At 44.0% G+C, this 16,710-nt stretch overlaps 1 protein-coding gene across 5 annotated transcripts in view; it reads right to left on the bottom strand.

The window, feature by feature from the left end:
- fndc3ba (fibronectin type III domain containing 3Ba) overlaps positions 1-16,710 on the bottom strand; it is a 95,301-nt gene that overhangs the window by 51,770 nt on the left and 26,821 nt on the right. For 4 of the 5 annotated variants that reach the window (XM_018753545.2, XM_029250191.1, XM_029250192.1 and 1 more), the window contains one exon: positions 15,103-15,178. In XM_018753545.2, coding sequence (XP_018609061.1) covers positions 15,103-15,178 — 76 coding nt within the window. Of the gene's footprint in view, positions 1-6,683; positions 6,969-15,102; positions 15,179-16,710 lie in introns of those variants that run through there. The other variant, XM_029250193.1, reaches the window with a different exon arrangement.

The following is a 16,710-nucleotide window of genomic DNA, read 5'->3' as shown; positions in this document are numbered from 1 at the left end:
TCTCCTCCCCTCCCCTCCCCTCCTGACCCTTATTCCAGGTGCAGCCTCAGCAGGTCCAAAAATTCCCACAAAGAGACTAAATTGAAGAGTAAGAGGAAGGCAGAAAGAGTAGGGAGAGTCTGTATATCCAAATCAGAGAAACACACCAGGGCAGTAACTGTTTTGAGTCAAGACAACATATATGAAATAGCAGCAATGCAATGAGGACCGGTTTTGTATACCAGAGCCTGCTGTCACACATACACAGAACACATATAGTAAAACACACACAGAGACCATTGCGAAACTGGCTCTGTGCTGTGGCTCATTAAAAGGTCTGAAACCTTGGAAGACGCTGCTGTGTTTCCTGGGACACGGGGTGGCACCTTTTCCACCCTCCAGCTGCTGCAGCTTCCTCACAGGGGATTGTAACGCAGGCTGAGCAAACACAGCTGACACACTCCTCCTGGCAGACCATTGCCTTGAGAGGGTCCAAGGTGGAAATGAGTCAAAGACACGTAGGGCCAGGCCTGGGAGGTGGGCTACCCAAAGGAACTCGTATCAGTGCTCACCACACAAGTACTAAGTACATTTCCAGCCTAACAGCAAACGGAACAGATCCTAGTAAACATGTGGGGAAATGAGGCCAGTGTGATTCTTGCTATAGCTCAGTAGGAGCCGGCTGTAAAGGCTGATCGACGAGCACCCACATAGTGGCTCGACCACAGGGGTCTCTGTGTGGTCTCCGGGTGGGGCAAAGGGCAAGAAAATACAGCAAAGCTTAGGCTAACACACCACACATTTTCTGTACATCTCAGCACAGCTGCATACCCTGGATGCTGTGTGTTCTACACGGCTGCTCCCATGTCTATCTGCTGCCCACAGCTGATCCTAAAGGCCTTCCCACTTTCCTATCTCTCTTAATGCAACTTCAAGCCTTCCTGTTCTGAAGCTTAGATCTTCTTTCCATTCCTTTCAGTTTGCGAAAAACTTTCCACATGCACACATCCAAAGACACTCATCATATAACTCTTGAATAATCAGTTTCTCTGAATTGCTAAGAGAACCAGACCGATAAGAACATATCCTCTGGAATTTTGTTGTTTTTAATCACCTAGCAACACTATGGAGACAACATGGCCCCTCAGTCCCCCCTTCCTGTGCCACTTGGCTCCCATTCCATGAGACAAGACACCACCTCAGTTAGCTGCCCCGCTCTCCATGGAGGGCTGATGAACATTGCACTGCCACAGAAGGTGTGGAACCAGCCACAGCACAAGCTGCACTACATATCCTGAACATCCACTTCTATACCCATCGGTCTTTCTTTCCCTGAAACGAGAGCGAAGTCTGTGTATATATATACATATAGAGATTTTCTTAGACATGGCAAAAAATGTCCCTGATAAACTGTTGGGGCAGCGTGCAACACATAAAAGTCCAAAACACAAACAAAAGCTGACGGGCAGAAGGCCATGGAAATGACCACAGCTGAGTGCACAGTCTCAATATCACAACTACTCCTCATGGTGAGGAAGACAGTGTGGGAACCACAAGAACATGTTCTACAAAGCTGGAGAACATCGCACTGGTGGTCTGGTTTCCAGGGCCCTCTCCCCCCAACCAGGGGGTGTTTCCACCGAAGTGACCCACTTCTGAGCTGGAATAACTCCAGAGCACTGCCGCCAACGTAATGTCTGGATGGCTACTCAGTCAGGGCTTTGTTTGTGTGGCCTGGGAAGTGTGATGAACTTGACACACCCAGAACATCCAGCAGCTCTCCTCTCACCACTGTGCCTCTGCACATCCAAGATTTATTTTCCTGTACCCTCTAGGAAGCAATTTGCAATAAGAATTACTGGCAAAGTGGAAGGGTATGCCAGTAAAGTCCCTAAAGGGGAATGAACTTGCAACCTTTTGGTTCATCTCCTGAACCACCGAGCAGAACTGTTCCCAGCTATGCGATACACATGGAGAAACACCATGTGCCGAACTATATAAAGACATCTCTTCTGCTTCCTCCTCCTGTAGTGACATACCATTTTTTAAATGAACGTTCCCAAGAGGAAGTGTTCTTTAATGAATCAATGAAATGACTGCACGTCAGACAGCCAGCACTGCTATGCTCATTAAACACAAAACACAGTGAAGTGGCTCACTGTGCTTACTCTAGACTGAGACTGGAAGTGACAGGGTAGACCATGTGCTGGGTCCAATATAGAAAACACACATCACTGAATGACAATGAATCCTAGCACTTGTTAACAACTGTAGAATGACGTCACTTCCTTCTGAGAGGACCCCATAAGTGGCAATGTGGCCGACTGACCCACGTATGCCCCCGACTTGTTCCTTGGAAACTATTTTTTTTAATGCTGCAGAGAATCTAATCAGTTTAAAGAACTGGGTCCTGGTGACTCATTTTTCTTGCTCTGCACACACAGCCACACACAGAGAAAATAAGCCAACAGATGTGAGGCAGTCACAGCTGCATGCATGTCAACTGGCCAGGGACTGCAACAGCCCAGCTGCACACAGTGTACTTCCGGTATAGCGACCTTTGACTCTCAAGTTTGTGGAATACATCTACATGTCTGAGGATGGGATAGAATTCCAGATGACATTCAAATTAAAGACGAGTCCAGCCCATTCTTTGCCTGGCAAAATTAATGCCTTTTATTGAACTACTCTACAGAAAAGTTATGAAGAAATGTATTTTTATTAGCTATTAAAAATCTAAGGGTGGAACAGCAGTTTCACTTTGGTCACAGTTCCAGTGTTTGTCTGGATAGGCCTACATACTGAAGCCATGGACAAATCTTTAAGGTCTGCTCCTTTCCTCATGGTTATTGTTTTCTTCTGTCATTATGATGCACACAAACAAGTAGTTCATTCATGCTGCTGAATTATGAGGAAAGAATCTTTTCATTCTGAAGATCTGGAAAGAAGGAACACGTAAGACTGGATCCAAGGACTCACTGAAACAAGACAATTACGAACTGGATCATGAACAGACAGACATTAGTGATAAACTCAGTTAAAAACATGCACTTTTCCTTCGTTTTATTTAAATAAAAAATAAAAAAAGAAACCCCAAAAAACCTTCAGAGCCACGCTTCCTTTATTCTGGAATTAGAGAGAAACAGACCATTAAACCTTAATTCCACATCATTGCTTCAAATGCACTGTCACCTAACAAAACAGGCCTGAAAAAACATAAGATTAGTGCAGGCTGCTGTCCTCAGTGCTACAGTGAAGCTGGGAAATAATGAGAGAAAAAAGAATCCATGTTCACCCAGGACAATGTGCTCCCAACATGTTCCACCCAGACATCCAAGAACATATCTTTCTCCTACTCCTTTTGTTTCTGCAAATCTCTCATACCCATAAAAACAGACTAAGAAATTTCCCAGGTCAGATTCCACAGAGAAGTGTACTTCCACCAAGGACAAAACAAACAACAAGACCAACACAAAAGCAAGGCCTGGTAGACACAAAAAGACAAAAAGGGTAGGCTTACAGCACTGTGCAAACACAAAAACTTGGGAAAAAATTTCAGTCCTGTACTGCTACTCTTTTGCAAGAATCTTGAAGGGGTGTGGGAAAAGGAACACTTTTTGTTACAAGCACCTCTCACATTTGGGCAAGGGCAAGCCTTCATATCTGCTCTGCTTTTTTAATCCTTGGCAAAAAAAAAACTTGTACTTTCAGATTTAAGTAGGACATGTTAACTTCAGATAGCAATGTGTCACAAAGCATTTACTCAGGTATAAAAGATGAGCCCAGCATGAACCTGGGAAACTCCACATTGGCAGAGATTAACTTCTCCTCTCTTATGACATTTATTCAACAACACATTCAACGGCTTCCATGGCAATGGTCATCCGAGCATTCATGACTGCACATATCAGTAGTGATGTCCCTGACTAAGAAAGATTACAGTCACCACGACTAACTGAGTGGATGATGACGGCTATGCTCCAGACAGCACACAAATAATTAACATGCTCCACATTTGGTTACTATGAGTCACCCTGCCGACTGGGGACCACTTCCAAAGAGAGCTCCAAAACATCCAATTAATGTACCAACCTGGCAAAGGAACAGTTACCAAGCAACCATCAAGCTTAATGGAAAAATTTTTCTGGGTGAAAGAACCAATTTTGCCACTCATGTTGGGAAACTCTTCAAATAAGCCTGCCAGCTGTGGGGTAACCAAAATCCTAACCAGGGAGATCCAGTTACATATGTACTTTCATGCCCCTCTGCATGAATGTCTGCAGCACCCAAAATAAATTTGGATAAACACGTCAATATTTGTTTAGGAGATCCAGCACTGTTGGGTGGTGAGGGGTTTTTCACAGGTCTCCTCTAAGGTAATTCCACATTTATCATTTCTGCACCAATAGCATGGCCCTTTGACTCCAAACCTCCACAGTACAAGTGAATGCAGTTCAGTGGCAGAAAGGATTAAAAGAAGGATATCAGCAGCTACCCTGCTGAACAGCCATTACCCTTCATCAGTAATGGCTTGTTCAACACAGTTTCATAGTGGTTCAGAACCTATCCTGAAGCATAAGGTATGAAGAAGGATACACCTTGGATGGGACACCATGGCATCTCAGGACAATCACACAAAATGAACTGAAGGCAATCTAGGGTCACCAATTCACCAGAAATACATCTCTTCAGACTGTGGGTGTCTAATTCTGAATGGGAGCCCTTGGGTTTACTTCTTCCTACTAAAGAATCATGGCTAAGAAGCCTTGAGGCTTTCATGTACTAGAAACAGTTTGTAGACCATCTCAGAGGGGGATTATGGCAAAAATCCTGGGGTAATTATGTTTAACAGAGATGAGAACAAGCAATTTGTGTTAGATGGGAAGAAGAGACAAATCAAGACTTAACATTTGCAGCAGAGAATACATACTTCGTTATTTTGCTTTTGAACCATCAAACACCCTCGCTCATCTCCACAGAGGTCTTGTGGACACACACACAAACGCCTCTTTCAGATGCAGCCCTTTCATACACTCTAGTGACACACAGCGCCTTTCTCGCAGCCTGTGTAGTGCCCAGGCCAACTAAGGTCGCATTCCAATGAATGGGAAATACTGGCATCCCTGACACCATATGACACGTTTCACACCTTATCAACTGTACTGAAGGAGGATGTTGCAGCTTGGGCAAGGGCATCATAGAGGCTAACAGCAAAACACCATATTGGGGTAGAATTCAGCAAGGACCTGTGAAGAAAATCCTACTGACCTCTAGAAATGAAGGTGCTGAGAAAGGACTCTTTGTAAATGGCACAGACTGGCTGAAACCCTCAAAGGACACAGCACAGGAGCTGGCAAGCTTGCCCAATTTACCCACACCCTCCTCATATGTAAACACAGAAGAGAGACCTTGTGCAGCACCTCCCACCTCTTTGGGACTCTCGTGCATTGTGAATGAGCAAGCACGGGCTGGTATAGGAGGTGGAATGGGGGTGGGGGTTGCTGCAATTACAGTTGAGGACATGGGCCAGGCCTCCTCACTAACTTTGATCCCACCTACCCTCCCTAGGCTTTAGAAACTTTTGGGGAAGGAAACCCCACACAAGCTGGTTCAAATGAGACGAGACAATATTTTGGCGGAGAGGCAGTAGTGACAAAGCTTTTCACATTCTTTACACTAAAAGGTTAAAAAAAACCCAAGTCTGGACATGTGTATTATAAGAGTGTTCATTAAGATGATACGTTGCTTGGCAAGAACCTGTAAACTGGCTACACACCAATAAAACATAGGCGTTTCCTCAGACAAGAACCTCTAGTCCCACCCTACAGTCATGGCACCCCAGTAAGACCAAAGGGCGCCGAATTCACAGCTTAAGGCTGTCGTTTAACGTACCCAGAAGCTATTACAGCTAGTTTAATGGTGTTTGTATTAGGAAAAGGAAGAGCAGGTACATTGCGGAGTGCCAGGTGTCCAGCGTTAGAAGATCAATGTTTGCACATATCCAGTATGTGCCTGTCCCCCCAGGCCTAATGTCAGCCTTGTCCTCTGCATCATGTCCTCTTTCCCCACTTCAGAAACTGAAGTCAATCTATCCATGAGATTGCAGTGCAAAACAGCACCACAATGAAAATCTCAAAATTAATTCCCATAATTCAATTTCATACAGCATTACCACAATTCCAGAGATTTGACCACAATATAAATTCCTCTGGTTGGCAGAGAATAGTTGTAGCAGATCAGGGCTATCATAACAGATAATCAAATAAATCCAGAGTGAACATCATCATCCTTCAGTAATATGTACAGATATGCAAACAAATGTCATTTCAAATCAATATGAAAGGCTCAAAAATTGTATGGATCAAAAAACTTGTAATGTGGGGCCAAAGCGAACACTTTATAATGCTACAGGAGACCCTGTTCTTTTCTCATTAAAAATAATGAAAAATACTCACACACAGTCTGAAACCGCTCGTCCCAAGTGGGGTCGCGGTGAACCAGACCCTAACCCGGCAACACAGGGCACAAGGCTGGAAGGGGGGGAGAGACACAGACCCAGGACAGGACGCCAGTCCGTCGCAAGGCACCCCAAGCAGGACTCGAATCCCAGACCCATCAGACAGCGGGACCCGGCCAAGCCCACTGCGACCCCCATAAAAAAAAAAAAAAAAAAAACACTCTTGCGTCTCAAGACGTTTTCTTACCCACTTGATTCCAGAAAAGATCGGGGGAGAGAGCATTCCTGAGTATGGCTTTTGAGAGAGTGTCTGTTGGAGCATGGAGAGTAAAAGGAGTTCCATTCATGATTTTCTTGGTGTGTTGGGGCTGTGTACATGTGCAAATGCACGACAGCATGTATTGCACAGCTTTGTACTGTTGCCTTCCCTTTAGGCAACATCATACAAGTTTTGGATTATGCCTTTATACTCTGCTTGCATCTTATCCAAAACACTCAGAATGTTCTGTACTCATACTGGACACTTGTTCCATAGTCAGTTCAAGCAACAATAAATCAAATAGAGTGCAAAAAATAAGCAGGATTCTGCCAACCCCTGCCAGTTAATAGCAGGACAAAGTCATGTCCCAGAAGAACAGAAACAAAATGAGTCAATATTTAAAGACTAATGAATATTTCAATACAATCATTGTGCAAGAGAGCAGTAAGATGAGGGGGCTGAGGAGAGCAAGGCATGGGGGAGGAGAACGAGACCTTCAGAAGCCCTGACACACTGAAGCCACGTCAGCAATGAGTGGGGATGCCTGCCAGCGTGCACTCCCACTGTCTGGAGCAGACTGACGGAAGGGGGGGGGGAGAGAGAGAGAGAGAGAGAGAGAGAGAGAGAGAGAGAGAGAGAGAGAGAGAGAGAGAGAGAGAGAGAGAGAGAGAGAGAGAGAGAGAGAGAGAGAGCAAGGGAGAGCAGGGAGCGAGTAGAAAAATGGTGAAAGCAGTGCCCTGTTGACACATACGTTCATGGAGAGAAAGGGGTCGGCAGGCTCACTTTTCTTTACTCTGAAAGAAACATACAGCTTGACAGGGCAGCAGACATCAGGTCACTCGTGTGTCAGATATTCAGGGAAGTTTGAAGGGACTGGGCTGGATGGCAAAGGTCAGAAGGACCTGACCTTTTCTCTGGCTCTCCAGGCACTCCTGGTAAATCCAGTGTACTGGACCCAGCCTTCTCTCCCCTACACAACTAAGAAGATGTAAGCCAAAGCTGATGGCATAACACACATCTCCTGACTTCTCTGATGGGGGGGGGAGCTTTTTGCAGCTCCTCACTCTACCACAGAAAGCAGGTCAAACCACCCACTCTAGCACTAGGGAGATATCTGAATTCTATACTACACTATTAAAGTATCAAAAGGACACAGCAGAAGGTCCTCTTCTACAGACCAAACTCTCAACCTTTTCATCACGTGCATTTGCGACGCTACCACAGGATAACTGCGCCTGCACACAGAATGGCCGCACCCCCCCCAAAGCCACTGGGACATGTGCAGGCAACGTCCAGCTTAAGCCATCTCAGCCAATCCCCTTCCTGGTTCCTGGATCTTGCCCTCTGGTGCTGATATATGAATCATGGGGAGGGTTCCCGCTTGACAGGAATCTGAAGCCAGGGATAGGGGGTTAAATCCTGCATCCCCACTGGACCATAGTAATGGGCACAGGCTCCACCAAAAACAGCTGAAAGTGGTGATTGGAACTGTGGACAAACAGTGCCAGACAAGTACTGATGGCGGTAAAGGGGTGCAGGGATGGTGTGGAGCATCCGCCTGGCCATTCACTGGGGCACATCTGGAAGCCTCACAGAGCAACTGTGCAGCACTGTTTTTGCGACGGTTCCAAACGCACCCACTGACCTTTCTCGGCGCATACTGCTGGGGCTGCCGCCAGGAGACAGAAGAGGAATTTCTGATCCAGAGTGGGGGGGGCTGGTTTTTCTTCCTTGCCTGCAGCCAGTCACCCAGTCCAAATCAAACAGCAGTGGAGGAATATTTAGCAGCGTTAGCAGCAAATGCTATTCTTTTAAAGTGACAGCCCACTCACAGGCAGCTTGTGCAGAATGGCCTGCACATCAGTGATGGCATGGCACAGCCAAGGAGTCATCAGTACCTTTTGCTCCTGGAAAAGTTCCATTGCCGTAATAAGGGTGGTCGCGAGAGAGACATTACAGTAGGAAAAAGCTTGCCAAGGAAGCAGCTGAGAAATTGCCTAAATGCTTCAGTGCTTGTGAGTTCTCCATTAACCCTGTTCCAAACTGCAGTAGACGTTCCTGTTTCGAATGATGACTGGAGTTTGTGCTCACATTAGTTATTCTTCCAGTTGAGCATGGGATAAACAGCAGGCTTATTTTGTTAACCCCCCTCATGCACAGAGGAGGGGAGTGTGAGGACCACACAGCATTCAATGAGCCTGCTCTGTGCTCTGCTCTCAGCACTCATTGCACATTGGGCCCCTGGGCTCCTGCTGACACACACTCATACACAGGGACACACAAAGCAGTGTTACATCTGTCTCAAGGTAAACAGGGTGGGATTAATTATTAAATTAATGAAAAAACTAATGAATAATATTTCATACACATAAATAAGAATATAAAGTTACTCAACTGTACCAACTTTTTCCTAGACACTTAAGACATTCACACATGGGCAGTCCATAAAATAAGTGGAATGCACAGCAAGAGCAGAACTACATAATTACATTATGTCATTCTAGAAGCTAAAATGCCACACATGAACATCCTCCCATAACCTGGCCCTCAGCCTGAGGGTGGTGGATGGTAGGTGACCCTGTGTCTAGGCAGCCCCAAAAGTCAGCCCTGGTCTTTGCCCCCTACCACAATATGCAGGGTCCTTGCAGCACTGGGAGGTGTTGCTCATGCCTGGAGCACCCCTTCTCAGAGACATTCCTCTGGAGAGTTGCCATGGCAACTCCAAACCCAAAACGGGAGCATCTGCCTGTGGCCACAGGCTAAAGATTTACCACCCAGCCACACAGCCACTGAACCTAGGAGCACCTGCCATGTGCTTCTGTTATTCAGGAATCTACAGGCAGCTTTGCCCCGCAGGATTAAAAAAAAAAAAAAACATCTTCACTCAAAGCAGCTCAGAAATGTCAGACTACCTCAATGTCACTCAGAAGACTTGGGTTTCAAAAGTTTGTAACATTAAGCTTCTAGCTGGGATTTGAACCACCAGACTTCTAGTCAAGAGTGCAGCCATCTCTGTAGCATTTAGAATTGTTACCCAGTAATCCCTGACTGTAGTATTCTTCTGCAAGGTACTTCCCTGAAATTAATACAGTAAAAGCTACCCAGCTATATAACTAGCTAAATAATTGCAAGCACCTTAGCACACAAAAAATTGTAAGTTGTCTTGCAGAAAGTAACAGCTAAATTAAAAAAATTTAGCAAGTAAATACGTCAATTTTAGCTATTTTCCATGGACCAGAAACACTTCTGATCCCAGACAAGGCAACTACAATGGTGATTAAAACCAAACACAATTCTAAGAAAGGGGACTTATTAGAAAGGAGCAAAGGTGCATCCAAATTAACATCAAGTTCCAGTCCTTGAAATAAGACAGCTTTACTTTTCAAAGCATTTAATTTATAAAATATCAAGCTTAGAACAAAGGAGATTCATAAAACCAGCAGTACTTCCTGACCATGTCAAGCACACTTTCACTATAGATTAAGCAGGTAATATGTGTTCTTCAGCAAATCACATTCTCTACTGGCTCCCTGACGTACGACAGTCTGCTCAGCTCAATCTTACAGCTAAATTACTAAGCTGAAAAGTGTACAGCTCCTTGGAAAAACACGTAATTACAGCATACAGACTGCTCAGCTCGTCCTTTTCTCTCTGAACAAAAACAGTCCAATCCACAAAATTACATAGAGACAATATGAATGTTAAATTTGTACCCCGAGTCGGCACTACAAGTGTGCTTCGATGTCGGGGTACATCTGTCTCGGCAGAACATGGCAATAATGAAAGGTTGCTTCAAGGTCCCAGTGCCCTGGACAACTCGTAAAACAGACGACCAACGAGAAATGCTTTGAGTTCCACTCTCCTTGCCAATTCATGCGTTACTCTGTGACTCCAAACCAGACAGTGCCTGCCACCACTCTCAGATTATTCACAGCAATTGGAGACTATAATGTCCCAGACAGGGATGCTTAAGGGATTGGCGGGGCAGAGGATGGGAAACACAATGAACACTCCCAAGAGTTCAGGTTGTCTGGCTCTGTAATGACAATGACCCTCCCTTGGTTCCTGATACTAATATTATGACAAAACCCACAAGGAAGTCCAGACACGGGAACTACTTCCTGCATTGTTTCCAGACTGCACCTGAGGAGTGCAGAATTATGCGTTTCCAGATATACCACATGTAGCAAGGCCTCATCACTTCCTGTCCTGGTTGGGGACAGTAACCACAAGCTTTAGTTGCAGCCATATAGTGGTAGTGGATACTTTGGCCAAAACAGTCTCGTCTACCTTCTGGCTTCTCTCTGCCACTTTAACAAGGGCTTAGGGTAAGCTAAGAGGACAGGATTTACAAAAAAGGACTGTTTTCCATGACTGCTCACAAAGGGAGATGAGTCGGCTCTCAGCCAGAGACGTCATGCACATGAAAGGCTGGAAGGTCCCTGCCTTTATCAGTGCATACAAAGAGAAGCAGGGCGTGAATCGCCAACATCTGTCTGAATGTATTAGAGATGAAAGGCTATTTTTTTTTCGTTTCACTTTATAAAGTCAATGAGCTCTGACCAGATGACACAAACAGGAAACGTGAACAGCTGGGCCGAGCGGCGTGACGCTTTGGTGCCGGGGCCCAAGCAGATGGGAAAGAGAGGGAGTCCCGTTTGGCTTTTCTTGAGCATCCCTGCACCCTGATGTCTATATTACAGGACATTCATCAGGTAGGAATTCCAAGTTCAACTTCCTGCCATTTCGACTGCATGACCAACCTGAATTTTTTCCTATTACAAGTAATTCGTATAGAAATCAAGTGAACTTGTACATGTGGGAATTTTATAGATGTTATCCATTAATACTAGGGCTGTGGAGTCAGTAACACAAAACCTTTCACTCAAGACTCCAGTAACCCAATAATTGCTTCCGACCCTGACTCGGACTCACGACTCCGACTCCACAGCACTGATTTATACTGCTGGATATATTGTAATCACAGATTATCTTGTACATTTATACAATTTAAGTCTTTTCTCTTCCAACAAACCAAGTTTTTGACATTGACATACAAACTGACCAGAAAGATCACCGGAGTGAAAAATTTTGATGGTCCAGAGCAGGACACCACAAAATCCTGTAATTTATAACACAACAGGTTGAACTGAAAAGAGAAAAAGTACATTTAAACCAAAAAAAGGCAAAAAGCGAGGTGGATCCAATAGGTTCTGCAAGCAGACCAAACACTGCTCATCCGCCTTTGATCTGGGTATGCAAAACTGGATAGATTCCTCATGACGGGGAAATCAATGCTGCAAGTTTCTTTGCTCATGGCCACTCCAAAAGCTAGTGTAGAAAAGTCACAATTTTAAACTGAAGATTACAGTTAGTCTTCTTATACTGTAATTAGCACAGATACAATGGGCAGGGGTAATGTAATCACGGGGTTTATGTCGAAGGATATAGGGAGAGAGTATTCTTAGAACTCAGTGCAGGTACTAGTACAAGCAAACAGGTTGTTGATGGGAGTCGGATAGAACCCAGATTAGGAAAATTAACGTGTAAACCAGAATAACTCTGCAGAAAACTAAATAAGACAATAACTTGTGCTTTGCAATGATGTGCGTAAAGTCCCAATAGCTGGATAAAGATTTCCAGTAAATGGTAATCATCAACATTAAGGGATAACTATTACATTCATATTTTCTATAAATAAATAAAAACAGATTAACTGGCTTTCCTTCACAGATCCCATCAGATACCTTCAGAACCTGCAGCCCTCAGTACTTTTTTAGGCAGTGACTGAGAGGGGTCACAAATGGACCGTGGGGATCGCAGGGCACCTGACTCCAGTTTACCCGCTGCACAGGACTGCAGCACGCCGCCAGCAGGCAGTAGCCAACTGTCCACACACTAAACAGCAGTTACTTTATATAATGTTAAATTCATGGTTCTGCCCTGAGGTTAAGATAATGACAAAGAGCCTCCTCTCTCCAAAGCTGGGGTCTGTGCCCAAGAGGAGATGCTGTGGCTCTCCACACGTTCGGTTAAAGCCAATAACTTCCTGCTACACCGGCATTCTCTCTCTCTCTGACAATTATTTTATTACCTTGTTATTTTTTCATGTCTGACACACAGATTTGCCTGAGGAACTACTGTTTTCACGATACCATTACAGATCACTTACAGATAATGCCCGTGCGCAAGCAGAATACAGGACTGTGCAACCGTTCCCAGAAAGAAAAATTCCAGAATTAAAACCAGCTTGATTCTAGACTGAAACTCTGCACCTTTCTTGATCCATTAACCAGGTCACCACTATGAAAACTGGTTGAGGTTCACAAGGGGCGTGTGCATCCAGGCTGAATTGCAATGTAGCCTTGTTTTCATTCTGAATACAGACAAAACAGTCATTGTGTTCTTTTTCTCCTTATTAAAAAGAAAACACAACATTCTGTAATTCTATATTCGGAAAGGAAAAAATTCCCACAAATAACAAAGACCTCAGTGGTGCCTCCTGAAAAATGGACACCAACATGTACAGATCTATGGCCCTATATGCAAGGCTCATTAGCGTGCTATGTGCAAGAGCCATAAGGTCCCAGTATACCTGTTGACTAGCACTTCTAATCACAGCTAATAGTGCCCAATGATTAGCAAATTGTGGCTAAACAAGTGTTTAACACAGACAACCAGTGAATTACAGAAGGTACCTGTTGTAAATCATTTACTACAGATGCTAATTTTGGCAGACCACACGAAGAACATGCTGGAGTCTTTCAGGTTAAATCTCATTGCTGCAACGGCTAGAACTAAACTGACTTGTCACAACAGAGTGAACCAAACTAAAGGGAACAAGCTAAGGCCCATGCAGCTGTGCAGCCTGCACTTTTTTTTTTTTTTTTTTTTAAAAACTACACACAGCAGGCTTTTTTCTCCCCAGGATTCTTGGTGCTTGCCAGCCAATCTCATGCGGGCGAGAGAGAGAAACAGATTAGCTGGATGAACGTCCGTAATCTCACTTTACTCTGTTCAAGACACTTTCAGCTTTGCATAAAACAAAAACTTCCCAAGGCCAAGATTCTTCCCATGACTTGGCACTGGCAGAATCTGGAAGGGAAGTGTAACTCTGCCTTGCTTTAAACTAAACAGCAGTGGAATCACATAATGGAGATTTTCAGCCATGTCCCACAATCCTACTCTTCAGAAATGTCTAGAGGAGAGCCCGAGAGCTTAGCATAGGTGCCCTCATCTCTTGTGCCATTAACTGCTATGTTCTCCTCAAAAACTTAAATCCAGGAAGAGGCTTCATGTGGGTTCAGAGGTACAGCCAGGTGTGTTAGAGAAGAAACTGGCACTGATGGCACAAGACAGACAGACAGACAGACACACACAAATGTTAAAAACCATGCCTTATTTAATTACAGCTTCCCAGACCCATGTCCTTAACATGAAGTACATAAGAAAGCAGGTGGAAAGAGTGGAACAGGGAAGAAGAAAGAACTCACTTTCATCTGTTAGTGTTGTTCTTGTGCAGGAGCAGTCTGATACACTTCCACAAATAAGATGCAAAGCAAACAGAAATCTGTATTTTTAGGGAAAATGCATAGTCATAATAGCGTAAAGAGAATTAGTTATTTTGAAACCGTTCCTCTTTTCGGTTATGTACAAATCTGAGGATTTCAACACTCTGGCACCTCTCTCACAAATACTGGCCAGTAAAATTAAAGAGGAATCACTGAAAAAGAATCCATTTTGATGAGGACATGGTTAAAAAAAAAAAGTGCCAAGTGACATTAAAATGTTTTTCAAACCTGAGCATGTAAACAGCATCTGGCAGTGCACCAATCACAACTAGATGCCAGGGAGTGGTAACTGTAACTGAGGAGGGAAACGCTGTCTAACCTTCTCAGCAGACCCAGTGTCTATCGTCCTTTCCCTCATTACTAGGGGCCTTCTGCAGAGAGACATCGCTCTGTGATTTGTTTCGTCTAAATTGAATTACACACAAAGTTGTGGTTCCACTTAGCTGTAAAAACAACAAAATGAGGAGGAAGGGGGAATCGCTGTCATAGTGTGCTTCTGTGCCTGAGAAAACAAGAGTGGCCTCTCTAACCACATGTTAGCCTGCTCTGTGAGAACCTGGGCCCTTATCAATCCAAATGCCCTTAAAATTGAAAGAATATGATTGAAAGTGAGAACATTGAGCATACTGACCTCTTTTTTTTTTATAAATCAGCTGTGAATTAACAATGGCTCTATTTAAATAAGAGCAAAGAACTGAACTATACCGCACTGTGAACATTGCAGTAGAACAAGCAAACTGTATAAAATAATAATAAAGCAACTTGATTTAGACCAAGTGGTAAAACATCAACAAAGCCCACAAGAACACAGCCTACAAATGAAATGTCTGATGTACCTGGAATGCATTGCAGAGTCCCGTCCTCTGCCCGGATGGTGAATGTTTCTCCAGGATTCACCTGAACCAGTATGACCTGCGGACAAATAAAATTGCGTTATGTGATGCCTTTTTTCCCCCATGGCCAAGCCCCTCAAAGATGAACACTTTAGAGAACAGTATATATGCATCTAATAAAGAACCTTTAAACAAGGCAAAGAGGGTGTGTCCCCTTTCCTCTAAAGTCATCTTGCATACCTCCAAAGAGATCTCAATGAGACAGATCTTCTCAATTCTCCTCTAGAGGGAAAAGCCTGCAAGTGACTGCATCCTCAGGTGTTCTCAAGTCTTATTTAATCATTGACTGACCCCCCCCAAACACCTTGTAATAGCAAAAATAATGTTAAAACCTATAATCAACAATGCTCAGATGTACCATTTCATTCCCAAAAAATACACACACAAAGGCACATATCTCTAAAGTCTTTTACTTTGAAATGTTATAACAACCAATCTAAAAGAAATCATTCGTGCTTAAAGATAAAAAAAAAAAGCCTTACTTTGCACAAATGTGTGCATCAGTACAGAATTCACAGCTTCTTACCATGTTGTCAAAGTACATGTTGCTCACAGTACACATATGCCGGTATATCTGCAGAAAATATGAGGCTATTCTAGGGATCGGCAAGCTCTACAGGTTAGCGAGGAAACGTCCTTATCGCCATTCTTCAGCTGCCAGTGCTTCTGGCAGTCCTCCCATCTCACCGTTCCAAACACCAGTCTGGGCATCTACTTCCTGCAGAACAGTCTGCTGTGGCAGTTGCTATGGGAACCCAAATGCTTAACTGTGTTTTTACAGAGTTGACCCAAGTTTAAAACATAGAGAATAAAACCTACAACAACGCTATCAATTTCTGCTGCCAGACATCAGTTTGCCCCCTACAGCTCCAGCCTATTGCCCCATCCTGGAAAACCATTAGAGCAGGGAGCCAGGCATTCAGCAGAAGCAATGCAGTTTGTTTCCATACCTTGAGGAGACAGAGCTCAAATCTACTCAGATAACACCATGGGTCAACAGTGGTGGCCAGGACACAATCTTCCCCTTTTACCTGTCTCACCACAATTTTCTAACAATATTCATCAGCAGGTGCAAGGGTGACTGATATAGTGGCAGTCTTAGTAACACCTGATCTTTCCCTATCTGCACCAAACCACACCGATGGATGACGTCTCGGTGTGAATTAAATGACCGAGAACAAGCCAAACACATTACGGCCTCTACCTTCATTACAAAATTATGTACCCATCTCTAAGAGGCAAAAATGAACAGACAAAAGGCATGGATGACCACCAGAAAAAAACCAAAAGGCTATATGTACAGTGAGTCTTTGGCTCTCTCAAGTTTAGCATGCAGGTTTAAAGACTAAGGAACGTAGTCTTCTGTTGGTCATGTGAGTCGTGACATTTGATTAGATCTGAATCCCTACAAACAGAAATCAATGTTCCACAGCCAAATTATAAATCATTGTGGAAAAACAAAAATGAGAAAAACTGACTGAAGACGAGATGCTTTTCAGTTTAAAGAAAATGAATATCTGTAACAGACCAGTACACCCTCTTTTATCCTTT

This window comes from Scleropages formosus, chromosome 3 (assembly GCF_900964775.1).
Source record: "Scleropages formosus chromosome 3, fSclFor1.1, whole genome shotgun sequence".
Lineage (NCBI taxonomy): Eukaryota > Metazoa > Chordata > Actinopteri > Osteoglossiformes > Osteoglossidae > Scleropages > Scleropages formosus.
Note: the sequence above shows the minus strand (reverse complement) of the source record. Positions and strands in the feature narration are given on the sequence as shown.